Source organism: Pimephales promelas, chromosome 20 (assembly GCF_988280905.1).
Source record: "Pimephales promelas chromosome 20, fPimPro1.hap1.1, whole genome shotgun sequence".
Lineage (NCBI taxonomy): Eukaryota > Metazoa > Chordata > Actinopteri > Cypriniformes > Leuciscidae > Pimephales > Pimephales promelas.
In genome coordinates this window covers 23683398-23698527 of record NC_142788.1, presented here as the reverse complement: position 1 = coordinate 23698527, position 15130 = coordinate 23683398, and the positions used below count along the sequence as shown (strand labels likewise).

The 15130-nt window shown below is 37.3% G+C and overlaps 1 protein-coding gene across 2 annotated transcripts in view; it reads left to right on the top strand.

The window, feature by feature from the left end:
- Window positions 1–14674, top strand: part of phip (PHIP subunit of CUL4-Ring ligase complex) — a 34010-nt gene extending 19336 nt beyond the window's left edge. Inside the window, exons 22-39 of one of the 2 annotated variants that reach the window (XM_039651805.2) lie at window positions 1307–1407; window positions 1513–1726; window positions 2641–2754; window positions 2887–2994; window positions 3065–3189; window positions 3278–3360; window positions 3889–4000; window positions 4899–4960; window positions 5619–5771; window positions 6276–6396; window positions 6520–6645; window positions 7065–7137; window positions 7276–7332; window positions 7470–7625; window positions 8808–8960; window positions 9099–9286; window positions 9400–9794; window positions 11127–14674. In XM_039651805.2, the coding sequence (XP_039507739.2) occupies window positions 1307–1407; window positions 1513–1726; window positions 2641–2754; window positions 2887–2994; window positions 3065–3189; window positions 3278–3360; window positions 3889–4000; window positions 4899–4960; window positions 5619–5771; window positions 6276–6396; window positions 6520–6645; window positions 7065–7137; window positions 7276–7332; window positions 7470–7625; window positions 8808–8960; window positions 9099–9286; window positions 9400–9794; window positions 11127–11803 (3018 nt within the window). In that variant the 3' untranslated portion in view covers window positions 11804–14674. Of the gene's footprint in view, window positions 1–1306; window positions 1408–1512; window positions 1727–2640; window positions 2755–2886; window positions 2995–3064; window positions 3190–3277; window positions 3361–3888; window positions 4001–4898; window positions 4961–5615; window positions 5772–6275; window positions 6397–6519; window positions 6646–7064; window positions 7138–7275; window positions 7333–7469; window positions 7626–8807; window positions 8961–9098; window positions 9287–9399; window positions 9795–11126 lie in introns of both variants that reach the window. The other variant, XM_039651804.2, reaches the window with a different exon arrangement.
- Window positions 14675–15130: the final 456 nt, after the last annotated feature.

The window sequence follows — 15130 nt, the reverse complement described above, 5'->3', positions numbered from 1 at the left end:
ATTGATACTTTTTTTCAGGATTTTTTGATGAATAAAAGTTCAAAAGAACAGCATAAATTTGAAATATAAATCTTTTGTAAAAATATAAAAGTTTTTACCGTCACTTGTGATCCATTTAATGCATCCTTGCTGAATAAAATGATTTATATCTTTTAGAAAAGAAATCTTAATGACCCCGATCTTTTGAATGGTAGTGTACATGTGGACGATTTAAGAGAGGAACAGAATACTCAATTAGTGAAAAAATATGATTTATATTTGACTTTCAAAAGCAATTGAATCCTGAAGAGTGGTTATTGTATGACAGGTGGTTGAAAACTAAAAGGGCCTGGTGACAGATTGGAAAGAAAAGTAATTTTCTTTAGAAAAGAGGCGGTGCAAGTTATTACCTTTTGTTAAAAGACTGCCATAAGACATTGACATATATTAAGCAATCACTATACTGGAATGTGTGTTAGACAAGTACGTAGGGTCAATTTTGAATTCATGTTGACTCGAACATTTAAAACTGAAATAGTTTCATTTATTGTGGGGATTGTCTTTGTTTTATTGCTTCTGTGTCTGAAGTGTTATTGTTCCATCTGTTGTGTTAAAATCCTTGTTAGAAGTGTGAGTGGTCCATTTGTAGTGTCAGTGTAGCATCCATAGCAGGTTTCTCAATCTAGAACGAGTATTCCAGATTCATACTGTCAACTGCAGTGTAAGTGCCAACTAACACTGAATCTTAAAGGTGCTATATTTAACTTTTCTTCTTAAATTGAGTTTTGAGTTTCCAGCATGTTTTGTGACCACGAGTACCACTTGTGTACCACGAGTGCTCGCTCTTCTGCTCGAGCACGTGCAAGAGCACGAGCGCTCTTGTTGCAATCTGAAACATCACTGATAGAGGCCTCTAAAAAATACATATAGCGCCTTTAATTTTCATAGTGAAAAACATGCATTAAAATGAAATGAACTCCTTCACACTGCAACATAAATATTGTACCGTGAAGATCAATTGTTTTTTTATTTTTTTATTTGGAGTTGAGATAGATTAGAGAAAGTTTAAAAAAATAGCAGTCATTGGTCAGTTTGGACAACATTCATTCTGATATCATGAAAAAAAAATTTTTGTGAGTCAATGTTTTATGCTTTCCTGCTTTTAGTAAAATTGGAATTTGCTGTGAACAGGCGTGTTTGTGAATATTTTAGACTTTCCAGTTGTTCACACTGCAAGAAAAAATGATATAAAATGATTTTTGCAGAGTAGTGACATCAGGCATAAAAAGAGGTGGTAATGTACCTCTTTATACCTGTTGGTTTTTAGGGAGAAACGGAAGCAAGACCTCCAAGCAGAGAATCATCAGATGATGAGAGAGAGGAAAGAGAGGAAAAAGAACCATGGCCTGATGATAACAGCAGCTCCAGGTAAATGTCCATTGCCCTCAAACTTCACATGACACAGTCCCATATATCGTACAGTCCTTATACAGATACATAAATCAGATCCACAAATACTGTATATGTTTATAGCGATTACTCCAGCGATTACTCGGACTGGACAGCAGATGCTGGCATAAACCTCGAACCGCCCAAGAAGACCAGCGTGAAGAAAAAGAAGAAGAATGCCAGCAGCTCAGAAGAAGACGGAGAGAAGAAAAAAGACTCCAAGAAAGAGAGAAGGAAAGAAAAGCAGGACAAAGATGGAGCCCTACCAAAGAAGAAGAAGCCAAAGGAGAAACGGAAGGTCAGTGGTCCTTTGTGTGTTATTTTAAAATGAACCTTTTTAGAAATTAAACTCGCTCAAAACACACTAATCAAGCTCAATAGGTTATTGAATGTGTCCACTGACAACATTCAGGAGAGTTCTGTTATTCTTTTTTTTTTTTTTCATGAGCCGTGATTACATCCATAGAAATGAGATTTTAAAATGTTTGGAAAGATTCCTTTCTCTTGCCAAGGCTAATTTCATAGCTAGCATTGAATGTATCCCAAGTGAATACAATTTAATAATACTTTCACAATTTTTGTATAATTTTAAAATTACATCTTGAGTTGAAATTACATATAAAAAAATGTTTCACAAGTGAAAACACGTTTTATTAAATCTCCCCTTCTTTGTATTCTTCACACATCACGTCTCATTCAATCTCAAAGCTCTTCACTGACACTGATGTCTCTATGCAAGTGCACAACTTTGTTAAAGTTCAACAAAAAAATTTGGAAAATTCTCTCATCATACTCACCGTCATGCCATCCACAATGTATATGACTTACTTTCTTCAGACTTGCTTGCTTTCTTTAACCACAAATAAATTAAAGGGTTAGTTCACCCAAAAATGAAAATTCTGTCAGTAATTTCTCACCCTCATTTTGTTTCAACCCCTTAAGACTTTAGTTCATCTTCGAAACACAAATTAAGATGTTTTTTAAAAAATCTGAGAGCTGTCTCACTCCTTCATAGGCTTCTGGGTAATTGTATTCTGCCAGCCCAGAAAAGTTAGTAAAGACATTGTTAAAATAGTCCAAGTAACTACAGTGGCTCAACCTTAAGTTTATCAAGCGACGAGAATACTTTTTGCACGAAAATAGCGAGTTTATTCAACTATTCGAGTGAGTTCATGAGAGCGCCACGAAAACTTATTGTATTTATTCATTCAGAGGATACCTGAACTGCAGAACCAGGGTTTGACATTAGAGGAATGGCTGCCCTCACCCTGGATCACTGACACCATGCCACGGAGATGCCCCTTCACCCCACAGATGGGTGATGAGGTAAAAAAAAAAAAAAACACATTCCTCAGTGCAACAGTCTGCTAAATAATAATTAAAATGGGAAATATTTTTTATGTATGTGGTGTGTAGACACATGATTAATATTAAGCTGCTTGTTGTGTTTGTGAATAGGTGTATTATTTCCGTCAAGGCCATGAAGCTTACGTAGAGATGGCCAAAAAAAACAAGATCTTCAGTATAAATCCTAAAAAACAGCCCTGGCACAAGTTAGAGCTTCGGGTAAGTCTTCGAAGAAATACATTTTAACATGATAAAACAAAGAAAATGATTTATGATTGTGTGCCTACAGGAACAGGAGCTGTTGAAGGTAGTGGGGATCAAGTATGAGGTCGGTTTGCCAACTCTGTGCTGTCTGAAGCTGGCCTTCCTGGACCCAGACACTGGCAAACTGACGGGCGGCTCCTTCTCTATGAAGTGAGTGCAGTCAGAGTGCAGACTTATTCACGATGATCTTCGCTGAGTGGCTTTTAACCTGCGACTCGCATTTCTATTCTTGTCTCAGATACCACGACATGCCTGATGTCATCGACTTCCTGGTACTTCGGCAGCAGTTCGATAATGCAAGACAGAGGAACTGGATGATAGGTTAGTGTGTGAATGGAGTGTGTTTCTGCACAGGTTTTATATTAAATGGGTCTAAATGGGTCAATGACACACATATGTGTCTTATAAATGCCATCTTTGGGGTTTTATGCCTGTCGAAAGCTTATTGTAATGACTAATTTTCAAAGTAAAAATATTCAGATATTTTTCTTAGACCTTAAACAGACATGATTGTTCACACTCCATTTGACCTGATTTAATCTTGCTCTTTCAAAAAGGCTTTTTTTTAAAAGCTTACTGGCCGTGACAGTCATCTCAGGGGTCCTTTCTGTTACATTGTTTTTGTTACATTAAAATAAACCAATAATTTATATATATTTAGATTTTTTCATGAAAAATATTTTTCACTTTTACACAGTTTTAATAGAAAATTGTATTCAAGTAATTGTCTAAATGAATTGGGTTTTTTAATATATTTTTAAATAACTTAATTTGTTGCTTTCTATTAACGAGTGCTTCATCCTGATACAGAGTTGATGAGCATGTCTTGACACTTATTTATTTTGTCAGGTGATCGTTTCCGTGCAGTGATAGATGACGCCTGGTGGTTTGGTACGATTGAGAGTCAGGAGCCTTATCAGGCTGAATATCCAGACTCTCTGTTCCAGTGCTACAACGTATGGTCAGTTATCCATGTCCATCTACATATTTTATACATTCTGGAGTAATTCAATTGGCTTTATGCACAGCTGCACTACTTCCTGAACTTCAGCCAGCTCCTTGTTTCCTGTCTGCGATTATTGGCCAAACTTGATTGATTCAGGTGTGCCTGATTGTTGTTGCCATGACTACTGAGGTCAAGCACACCTGAATTAATCAAGTTTGGCCAATAATCGCAGACAGGAAACAAGGAGCTGGCTGAAGTTCAGGAAGTAGTGCAGCTGTGCATAAAGCCAATTATTGTTACATCCTGTCTTAACCAGGCATGAACCCATGAGGCCACAAGTCAAGTCAAGTATATTTATAGAGTGCTTTTCACGATATAGATTGCATCAAAGCTGCTTCACAGTATCAATCAAAACATAATAACAATGTTCGTTTCTTAGTGGAAAAACTAGAGCTGATCAAGGGTATTACTGATTGGTTAATTAATTTTTAATATCCCCAACTGAGCAAGCCAAAGGCAACAGTGGCAAGGAACCAAAAAACTCCATCAAGTGACCTAATGGTGTCGTAAAACTCCATCAGGTGACCCAATGGAGAGAAAAAAAACCTTGGGAAGAACCCAGGCTCATTCGGGGGCCAGTTCTCCTCTGGCACAAGCAATACACCCTATTTGTTCTACATTAACCTCTATTCTTTGTTGCGTTTAACTACAGTAATAGTGAATTTTAAAACCCCAAACTCTTTGATTAATTTCTCTATAACTTAACTCACTCTTTGATTTTTTTAAGTTAAAGGCTTAACATAGGCTTAGAAATGAATCTATTGTGAGATTAGTGTGGTCTGGTTTTACATGTTTTTTAATAGTAATAGTAGATGACATAATGTTGACAGCTTTGTGTTATTGTGTGATTCAGCTGGGATAATGGAGATACAGAAAAGATGAGCCCATGGGACATGGAAGAGATTCCCAATGAAGGTATGATAAACACTACGGCTGTCAATAGAATGAAATAACTTAATAATATACTATTTTTTTGTAGTTAACACATTTAATTTGCTTTAATTTGCCTAGAATTTTTATTTTTTTAAAGAAATTAATATTTTAATTAGGCAATGATGCATGAAATTAATCAAAAGTGACAGTTAAGACTTTTACATTGTCACAAAATATGTATTTTTCAAATAAATGATGTTTGAACATTGTATTCATCAAAGAGTCCTAAATAAAAACCGTATCATGGTTTCCACAAAAATATGAATAAGCACAATTGTTTTTAACATTAATAAAAAATATTTCTTGAGCAGCAAATCAGATTTCTGAATGATCATGTGACACTGTAGACTGGAGTAATGATAGTCCATTTTAATATATATCACAATAGAATAGTTATTTAAAATTTTATTAATATTTTGCTGGAGTTTTACTGTCCTTGTGGTGACATTTTGTTTCCACAAAGTAGGCAAAACCTGACCCACACACAAAAAACGTGGTAGTTGTTATGGCAACCTTCAGATCGAGAGCATCAACTGCTCTGATGTCCAGCTGGCATTGTTTTAATAACCAATACAAACAGAGCTGTGATTGTCTGTCCCTTCTTGTCCTCCATCTTATTTTCTCTGTCTGTCTGCAGCAGTATTTCCTGACGAGTTAGGCCTGAGTGTGCCTCTAACTGAGGAGGAGCAGAAGGCCTTGTTGTACAAGCCCCTAGAAGGAGAGTGGGGCTCACGCACACGTGACGAAGAGTGTGAACGCATCATCAGGGGCATCGACCAGCTTTGCACTTTGGGTATGACTTTATCATTTAGCATTATGTGATAACTGAGAAGCCTTGCTATGGCTGTGTCCGAAACTAAAGGGACTATTTTAACACTCGAAACTACTTTAACACACTTTTTAAGAAATCTTCAATGACGAAATATATGACTGGAAAAATAGTCTTTTGATTATTTTGACGTTTAACCTAATATTTTGTTGTTGTTGTTGTAATAAAACTATACCTTAGAGAACAATAGCCTTTTAAATTACTTAAAATACACAAGTATCAAAAGCTAGTAATTATGTGGTTTTATTGAACAACACTGTTAAAATACATAATGTACTATACATAATATAAACCTTTATTTTAAACCCGGTATTTTACCGGTCTTGGTGTGACTTGGATGTTAATAAAGCCAGAAACCACGTCACACCACATGAATATTAAAAGACAGAACAATATAATGCAAGCACTGTAAAAGGTTTTGCCACAAACTCATCCCTACATATAACTGAGATTCTTTTTCTCCTCCAGATGTGGCTGTACCATTTGAATTGCCAGTGGACCTGCAAGCATATCCAACGTACTGCACCGTGGTTGCTTACGTCACAGATCTGAGCACCATCCGCCACAGACTAGAGAACCGTTTCTATAGGTCAGCATGAGCTCGGAATGGACAAGACAACCCAACACTTGATTTATTTCAAAATTAGTGTATTCTAATGTAGATGATATTGAATTTACATGTGCATCTGTTGTTTGCTGGTGTTTTTTTCAGGCGAATGTCGTCGTTGATGTGGGAGGTACGCTACATCGAACACAACGCTCAAACCTTCAATGAACCAGGCGCGTTCATTGTCAGAACTGCCAAATTCGTATCTGACCTCATGCTACAATTTATTAAGTGAGTCGCAAGTAAAACTGAACCGGCAGTATTGAATTGGGATGCATAATATATTGTTTGCGTATTGATTTTTGATATCGGTATTTTAATTCATTTGTATCGTCTGATATTGGATATTTAATTTTTACATTTATATTGCTTTTGCCATCATCTCATGCTCACTTTATTCTTTAAAAACACTAATGATTTAACACTGTTAAATGTATTATTTAGGAAGTCTCAAAATGAATATGCATTATTCATATACATTGTGTTGCAATGCTGTAATGCTTTAATTCCATTGTAGCAATTAAATGGATTGATTTTATTTTTTTATTCAGACAAAATAGTATACATTTTTAATACTAAAAATCCCTGACATTTAGTTTAAAGTTATACAAGCTTTTTTTTTTAACTGTCTCTATGTCTGTGTTCTTCAGGGACCAAAGTTGTACAGATATTATTTCACTATATAACAGCATGAAGAAAACCGCTTTCTCAGATTCAAGTGATGTAAGTGTCATTGAAACTCATATTGCACACGAATTACATACATACATTAGTGCAGTACCTTTAACAACTGTTCTTTTGCAAATGTGTATATTTATGTCAGTGCGTAACATGCTTTGAAACTTTTTTTCCCGAACTCAGGATGAAGATGAGGATGAAGAGCATGAGGCACCTTGTACATCTAGCCGCAATAAGAAGGTGTACATTTAATTGATTGTTTACCTTTCTAACCATGCCAGAGAAAACAGGATTTATTATGTATGCAAAAATTTTTTTACGTCTGTCAGTAACATACATGCACATCATGGCTAATCAAAAGTGTTGTTCTGTTTCAGAGGCAGCGGCAGCAGCCCATCCTGAGAAGTCTGCGCAGTAAACCAACATCAGACCCTCAGGCCTGGAAGGGGCGCTGCAGAGAACTGCTGGAGCTCATCTTTCAATGTGAAGATTCAGAGCCTTTCAGACTACCTGTGGATCTGGAGGAGTATCCGGTAACACACAGACACATGAGAAAATACATACACACAGAACTGTACTTCATACCTATAGCATCCGCTGGGAATTATGACGGTTGCCATAGTCTCGGCCTCAGACGTCATGTTATTGTTATTTTTGACGTATAAAAATGTATTAATTTTAGACAAACCAAAATTCCCATGACAAAGTGTACATTGTCTGCTATTTTTTTTAGGGATTTCTGTAATACTTTAACACAATATCAACTACACACACACGATGTATTTATACACACACACTACAAAAATCTTTTTTTTTTATCAGTATTTTTGGTCTCGTCCAGTAAAGACTTTTAAGTCCTTAAAGGGCTCATTATACCACTATAATGCCCTTTTCATAAGTCTCTGATGTCCCCAGAGTGTGTATGTGAAGTTTTAGCTCAAAATAACACATAGATATGTTTATATAGCATTATATAAACAGCACAGGGGCAGAGCTTCAAGAGCTTGTGTCCTGAACATTTCACAAACTTTTAGCTTTAGAGTCAGACAAAGATGAAGAGACTCAAGAAGAAGTGACAACATGTACAGAATTGTGTAAAAAAAATTGCAATGGGGTTGGGGAAAAACATAAGATAAAAAGTTTCTCTTAAAAAGTGTTGTCATCTTTACATAATTGTATATACGTATAAATTAAATTAATAAATAATTTAGAAATAAATTAACGCTTTTATTGAGATTGATCAAAAGTGACAGTAAAACATTTACAATGTTTAAAAAAAAATGCTGTCCTTTTGAACGGGAATAAAAAATGAATTATTGTTTTCAGTAATGATAATAATAAGGAATGTTTCTTGAGCACCAAATCAACATATTACAATGATTTCCGAAGGATCATGTGACATTAAAGACTGGAGTTATGATGCTGAAAATTTAGCCTTACCATCACAGGAATAAATTACATTTTAAAATATATTAAAAACAAATATTTTAAATTATAATTAAATTTCACACTGTATTTTTGATCAAATAAATGCATCTTTGTTGAGTCTAAGACACCTTTTTCAAAGACTTTTGAACAGGAGCATAAATCAGCATATCTAGTTTATGTTTAGTAATTTGTGCTGGAAAACAAGACAGAAATACTGATTAAGAAAATGATTTTTTGCAGTGCACTGTCTGCTTATATGCCCTGTTCATCAAAAATACCTCTCTCAGGACTACTTGGACATTGTGGACACTCCTATGGACTTTGGGACTGTCTTGAACCGCCTGTTAGCAGGAGAGTATGACACTCCCATGGATCTTTGTAAAGATGTCCGTCTCATCTTCAGCAACTCCAAGGTCTACACGCCCAGCAAAAAGTCCAGGGTATGAGATCATGTCCAATTATTATCATTTCATATTGTAAACATAGTACCCACTGTAATCTCATAGTAAACATTGCAATCTCAGTAGTCAAACCAGTTCATGTAGTTCATTTACTGGTTTATTTTTTTGTCTATGCAGATCTACAGCATGAGTCTACGATTGTCCGCTCTGTTTGAAGAACATATCAGTTCGATCCTGACCGATTTTAAAGCTGCTCAAAGTCTGCAGAGTGAGCGATTCACCCGTCAGCGACTGCACACGGAGCGCTTGACCAGACAGTCTGTGAAGAGGAGAAGGAGCTCTTCACCTTCAAGCTCCGCCTCTAGGTACAGACAGCATCTGATTGGTCATTGAAGAATATCATGCTTGGTCACCGTTTTTAAACTGAACGTTTTCTTAAAGCAAAACTAAAACAATAAAACATTTGCTTTATTTTCAGTCCAGAAAGGAAGCGGCGGGTCTCCTCTCGCTCTGCTCCTCGATCAGACAATGCTGCTCCGCCCACTCCCGCTGGACCATCCCGGGCTCCTTCTTTACGGCAAACACATCCACAAATCAACGGCAAGGCTGAGCCTCCTGTCGTCCCTGGTCGGACCCGCAGCTCGGCTCGCTTTGGAACCCATCTGACAGACGCACCCTCTGCACAGTCAGCTCCTCCCCCTCCCGCCACCCTCAGTAAGGTAGCAGAGCCCTCCTCCAGAGTCCTGCGCACCCAGAACTCTAACTCCATTGGTGTCTCCAGGGAAACCGAACGCTCTGCGGTTCCCCACAGCAATGAGGGCGGAGCCAGAGAGTCTCGTAGGAAGCTTCGGACACCTGTTAAACTCACACCAGGTCAGTAGCCGATGATAAACGCTTTTATTTGTTGTCAAAAGCTGATGTTGTTACATGAGGGACTTTCGAACCACAGGAACCTTTTCATAGTTCCTAGAACTTATAACCCAAGTACCCACTTTTTGCACCCCAGGAATTGAGAATAATTTTAGTTTTAGGATCGCCTTTTAAATGAGCTCATACTTCCGAGTAAGGTCTAACCCAGCACAATAGGAACTAGCAGTCATAGCTCATTAGCATAAGTTGCTCCTCGCTGCTCTCGCCGTTCCAAGACACGCCGCCCTCGCCGCCGGCTCACATTGAAAATGAATGACTTCCGGCCACTTTCACGCTCTCGCCGGCGACGGTGTGAATACACAGTCACACTTTAATTATAGCTAGGGATGCAAATTATCGATTAATTCATTAATCATTAATTGATCAACCTTATCGATCGATTAACGAATAACTGATATGCGCCTATTTTCCTGAGAATGTAAATTTCTCACGGTATCAATTTAAAGGGATACTCCACTTTTTTTGGAAATAAGTTCATTTTACCACTCCCCCAGAGTTAAACAGTTGGGTTTTACCATTTTCAAATGTATTCAGCCGATTTTCTGATATTATATTTATTACCCTATATAATTTCCCTACTATGGGAGTCAATGAGAATGAACTGTCTGGTTACTGATATTCTTCTAAATATCTGAAAATCAGCTGAATGGATTCAAAAATGGTAAAACCCAACTGTTTAAATCTTGGGGAGTGGTAAAAATGAGCCTATTTCCAAAAAAGTGGAGTATCCCTTTAACATAAAAAGCTAAATCTTGCTTATATACTGAATAAAAATGCATGTTATATTGCTCAATTGATGTTTTATTGTAACAGTTGGGATACGTCACAGAATAATGGCATTTATCTAGTTTAACAAAATAAATTATGCACAGAAAATTAAAATACATCAAAAATAATTATGCCCTGGCACACCTGTTGCATGTGAAACATTAAGCAACATAAAATCAATTTTAAATAAAAATCTATATGCGTAGGCTTATCCTTCCTACACTATATTAAGCCTACATATAATAATCTATCTGGTAAACTACTTATATAAAATACTTGAAACATTAGCAGCAGCACTTATAATATAGGCTGAGGGGGAAGTCAAATGTACAACTTGTAACGAGTGGAAATAAGGTGTGGCCCCTTTAAGAGCTGCGCGCTCCCTGCATTGTATATTATGTGCCGTGCGCCTCGAACACCCTTTTGCTGTCTTTGCGAAGTGAACACCCCATGTATGAAAGTGTGACAAACACTTGCACAAATACTTGTATGCTTCTTCTCTCTAAGGTCCAGTGGATCACAACTCTCCGCCTCACAACAGTTTGCATTTGAATGGTCATAGTCAAGTGACCGTGGGAGTGGTACGAAGAGGCCGGGGCAGACCCAGATCAGACGCACAAATGCAGACGCCAGCAGTGGTACCGCCACCCCCATTGCCCCAGGCCTCTGGCAAAAAGAGAGGGAGGAAAAGCAAGAAAGACCTGGAGTCCCTAAGAAGAGACTCTGACCAAGAGGAGGAGCTTCTTCTGTCTACTGGTGATGAGGGCGGGGCTTCTTCTACAGCCCAGGACAGTAGTCTTTCAGATTCAGGAGTAGTGACTCCAGAGAGTCCGAAACGACGAGGAAGACCACGAATCACCAGATCGACGGATACTCCACCTCCTTCAAGCCCCAAAACCCTCAGAAGGAGCAGTCGGCGTGGCACCGAAGAGACCACACCCCCTATGCCAGGCCCCGCCCTAAGGGAGGAGCCTGACATTTATACGGGAGAGGATGGGGGCTCGAAAGGGCAGATGAGAACGCGTAACCAGGGCCGAAGGACAGCTTTCTATAACGAAGAAGACTCTGAGGAAGAGCAAAGACAGCTTTTGTTTGAGGATGCCTCCATTACTTTCGGCACGTCAAGCAAGGGGAGAGTCCGCAAGCTCACCGAGAAGGCCAAAGCCAACCTTATTGGCTGGTAACAATGCCAACTTTGCATGTCCTATGCGACACAACCCCTTATCCTCACCCTGCTGGGGAGGGGGAACCATTCCTGCTGCTATCAGACTGTCACGATTATCTGAATCTTTCATTCTCTAAATTGATTATTGCGTTTTGATTCTTTGACTCTTCTGGTGACTTAGAGTCACAGCCCCTTGACATCCCCCAACTTCAACATTTTCTTCCACAGAAAAATCACAAATGCAGTTAAATACTGATTTTCATATGCACTATATTTGAATGCCAGTGAAGAAAGGTACTTACACAGTCTTATGAATCCAAATACCTGATTTCATCTCTCAAGAAAGCACTTATGAGGATTGTTGAGTGTGTGTGTGTGTTAGAGAGAGAGTGTGTGAAATAACTTGAGCTTTTACTCTGTCTCGTTTCTTTAAACTGTTAATTTTATGCATTGTTTTTACACAGTTGTTGCTAAGGGCAACAAATCAAACACTTGTTCAAAAAAAATCTATTTTTAACAGATCATTGTGTAAGTGGCTGTAAAGCTGTAGTTGAGTGCAGAGAAGGACCTCATAAATTTCCTGTGTTGTCTTTTTAATGTCTTTCTCTGCAAGTCAAGATCAGTGGCAGTGGTAATTCACGCATGTTTTTATATAATTAGCAATACCTTGTGCCTTTTCATATTTTCAATACATTATGGCTCGTTTGTACTCCCCAATTTGTGTGTGTGTGTGATAGAGAGTGATTGATGCTTTGGCGTATTGATTTATTCAGTACAAAAGTGTGTTATTGATCTGTTGGGTCCACACATGATCTCTGTGTGTGTGTGTGTGTGTGTGACATAGATAGTGACATCACTCCTTGCCTGTTTTATCGGGCTCCCAGAATGCACTGTGATTCCTAACTAGAACCAAGACTTATAAATACAGTGACCTCAAAAAGTGTTTAAGCACTAAAGCCACCGTTTTAAAATGTCTGAATGTCATTGCATTAGAGAATGAAATATCTAATTAGGGGGCATCTGCAAACAAATGATGGTAGAGCTTTTCAGAACTAACGTTTTTTTTTTTATTAATCTTTGAAACTATGGCTAACAATGTAATATGTAAATTTGGAATGATTCATTGTATGATTATATTAATGAATAATTATGAATTTTTTAGTAATTTTAAAAATGAATGGAAAGATTTTAAAAGAGTTTTACTCATTTTAATATGATAGTGTCTCAAACAAACAACACATTAATTTGGAGGCTTTTCTGAACAAATAATACACAATACTCTTCTAAATTTTGGAGTCTGTAAGATTTTTTTCATGTGTTTGAAAGAAGTATTTTATGCTCACCAAGGCTGTGTTTACTGGACCAGTAAAAACAGTAATGTTGTGAAATAATAAAAGGCAAAGCTGACCTTTCAGCATCATTACTTCAGTCTTCAGTGTCACATGATCCTTCAGAAATTCTTCTAATTTGCTATTTAAGTGAAATTATTATCATTGTCAAAAAAAAAAAAAAACTCACTGACCCCAAGCTTTTAACAGAAAGCAGTTATTTGTGACTACTTTGATGAATTAATTAGAAAATCATGTGATTAAATTAATTTGAATAATCGACTTTGAGGACTCCCCTCAACGTCACTCAGGTGTTTTAGCAGATTATTTACCAACATTTAACATCCAAATATTTTGCTTAAACATTAGCTTTCTTTAAAATAGATGCCACTTAGTTTGATAATGTGACATTTAATGCAATGACATTAATACATTTTTAGATATTTCCCCAAGTGTCCAAATACTTTTGTCGGCACTGTATACTCTTACAAACCACTATTTACAGAGTTATTAGTGTGTGTGTGTGTGTGTGTGTGTGTGTGTGTGTAGCGACGTTCGTTGCCTCAACTTTTCGACACTCTTACCTGTAGTTTCATCTATCCCAGAGAGCAGGCCTCTGTTTCTGTATTAGGTAAACTCATTGAATTACTGCTCATTTCATCTGCGTTTGTTTTTGCCTGATCACATTGAAACACTGTGTTTGATATTTCCCATTCTGATGCATCGACTCAATAGATACCACAGGGCAGCGAATCACACAAGAGGCAGTGTGCATGTCGTATTCTGTGTTTTTGAATGTGCCTTGACTTTTTGTGTGTATGTACGTACATGTCTGTGTGATGTACAACTGAAGAATTAAGGTAGTGTATCCCACCTTAATGTCCGGACTCACATATGCAGCGTAGTCTCCTTTATGAGGGAGGCATTCGGTCTGGTTTGTTGCCATGTGATTTTGTAGGTTCTTGCGTACTCTCAGCAGTTGTGGTCTGGGTCATCCATTTATGACAGAGCTAATCCAGCCCATTGCTTTAAAACTGGTTTGGTGAACCAAAGCCTTTGAATGTGTTTAGTTGTGGAAGTTTATGTACGAGACTGTTTGGTAAAGTGGCTGTTTTATATGCAGTTGACGCATGTCTGAGTCCATTTCTGTATTTGTGTTAATGTACAAGCCCCATGTTTTATTGAGCTGGTGTTTATAATCTGTTGCTACATGAAAACTGTATTATATCTGATTCGCGACCGCTCTATTACTATCACCATACTGCACAGGAAGTGACATCAGTGACCGGTTTTAGAGGGGAGATCAAAGATGGATGCATGTTAGTATATTCTCCGTCTTTTAAATCTGAAGGTACAGTCATGTTTGTGGGGTCAGGGTCTTTTTTCCCCTCTCCGGTCTTATATCCTCAGACTGAGAGGTCTTTCTATGTTAGTTTGTATACTTTTATATAAAGGAAAAAGTGTAAATAAAGACGTTAAATAGAATGTATGTGTAGGGTGTACTGCTGTCACATTAGTTCATACTGATATTTTAAGGAAATAAACATTTGTGTTTCCACAAACTCTCTTGTTCTTTTTATTCTTTCACATGTTTTGCTTTGGAAACCTGGAAGTATCAGGCAAAATTTACAATTGTGATTTCCAGGCCTGAAAAAGCCATAGATATTAATAAAGATATTAATATCTTTTAAAAAAACGAAACATGGTAATTTCTGTTGTGAATTTAGTACTTGGCCCTACAATGTTTCTTCAGCTATATAGGCTGTATTGTGTGAAGTTAAATTATAATATATGAAAATATTGGTGAATCTTACATGCATCTGATAATATATAACAATTCCTAAATTATGAGAACTACAAATAAACAATTTTTTAGTTTATTATGGTAAAGATACAATATAAACCATTGGATGGGTGATGAGAAACCATTTCATGGAGGTCAGCGCCCTCTGTCGTGCATTATTTGGAACTGCGCGTGAAATAAACCACTAAATTTTCATTGCTAGATATGAACATAT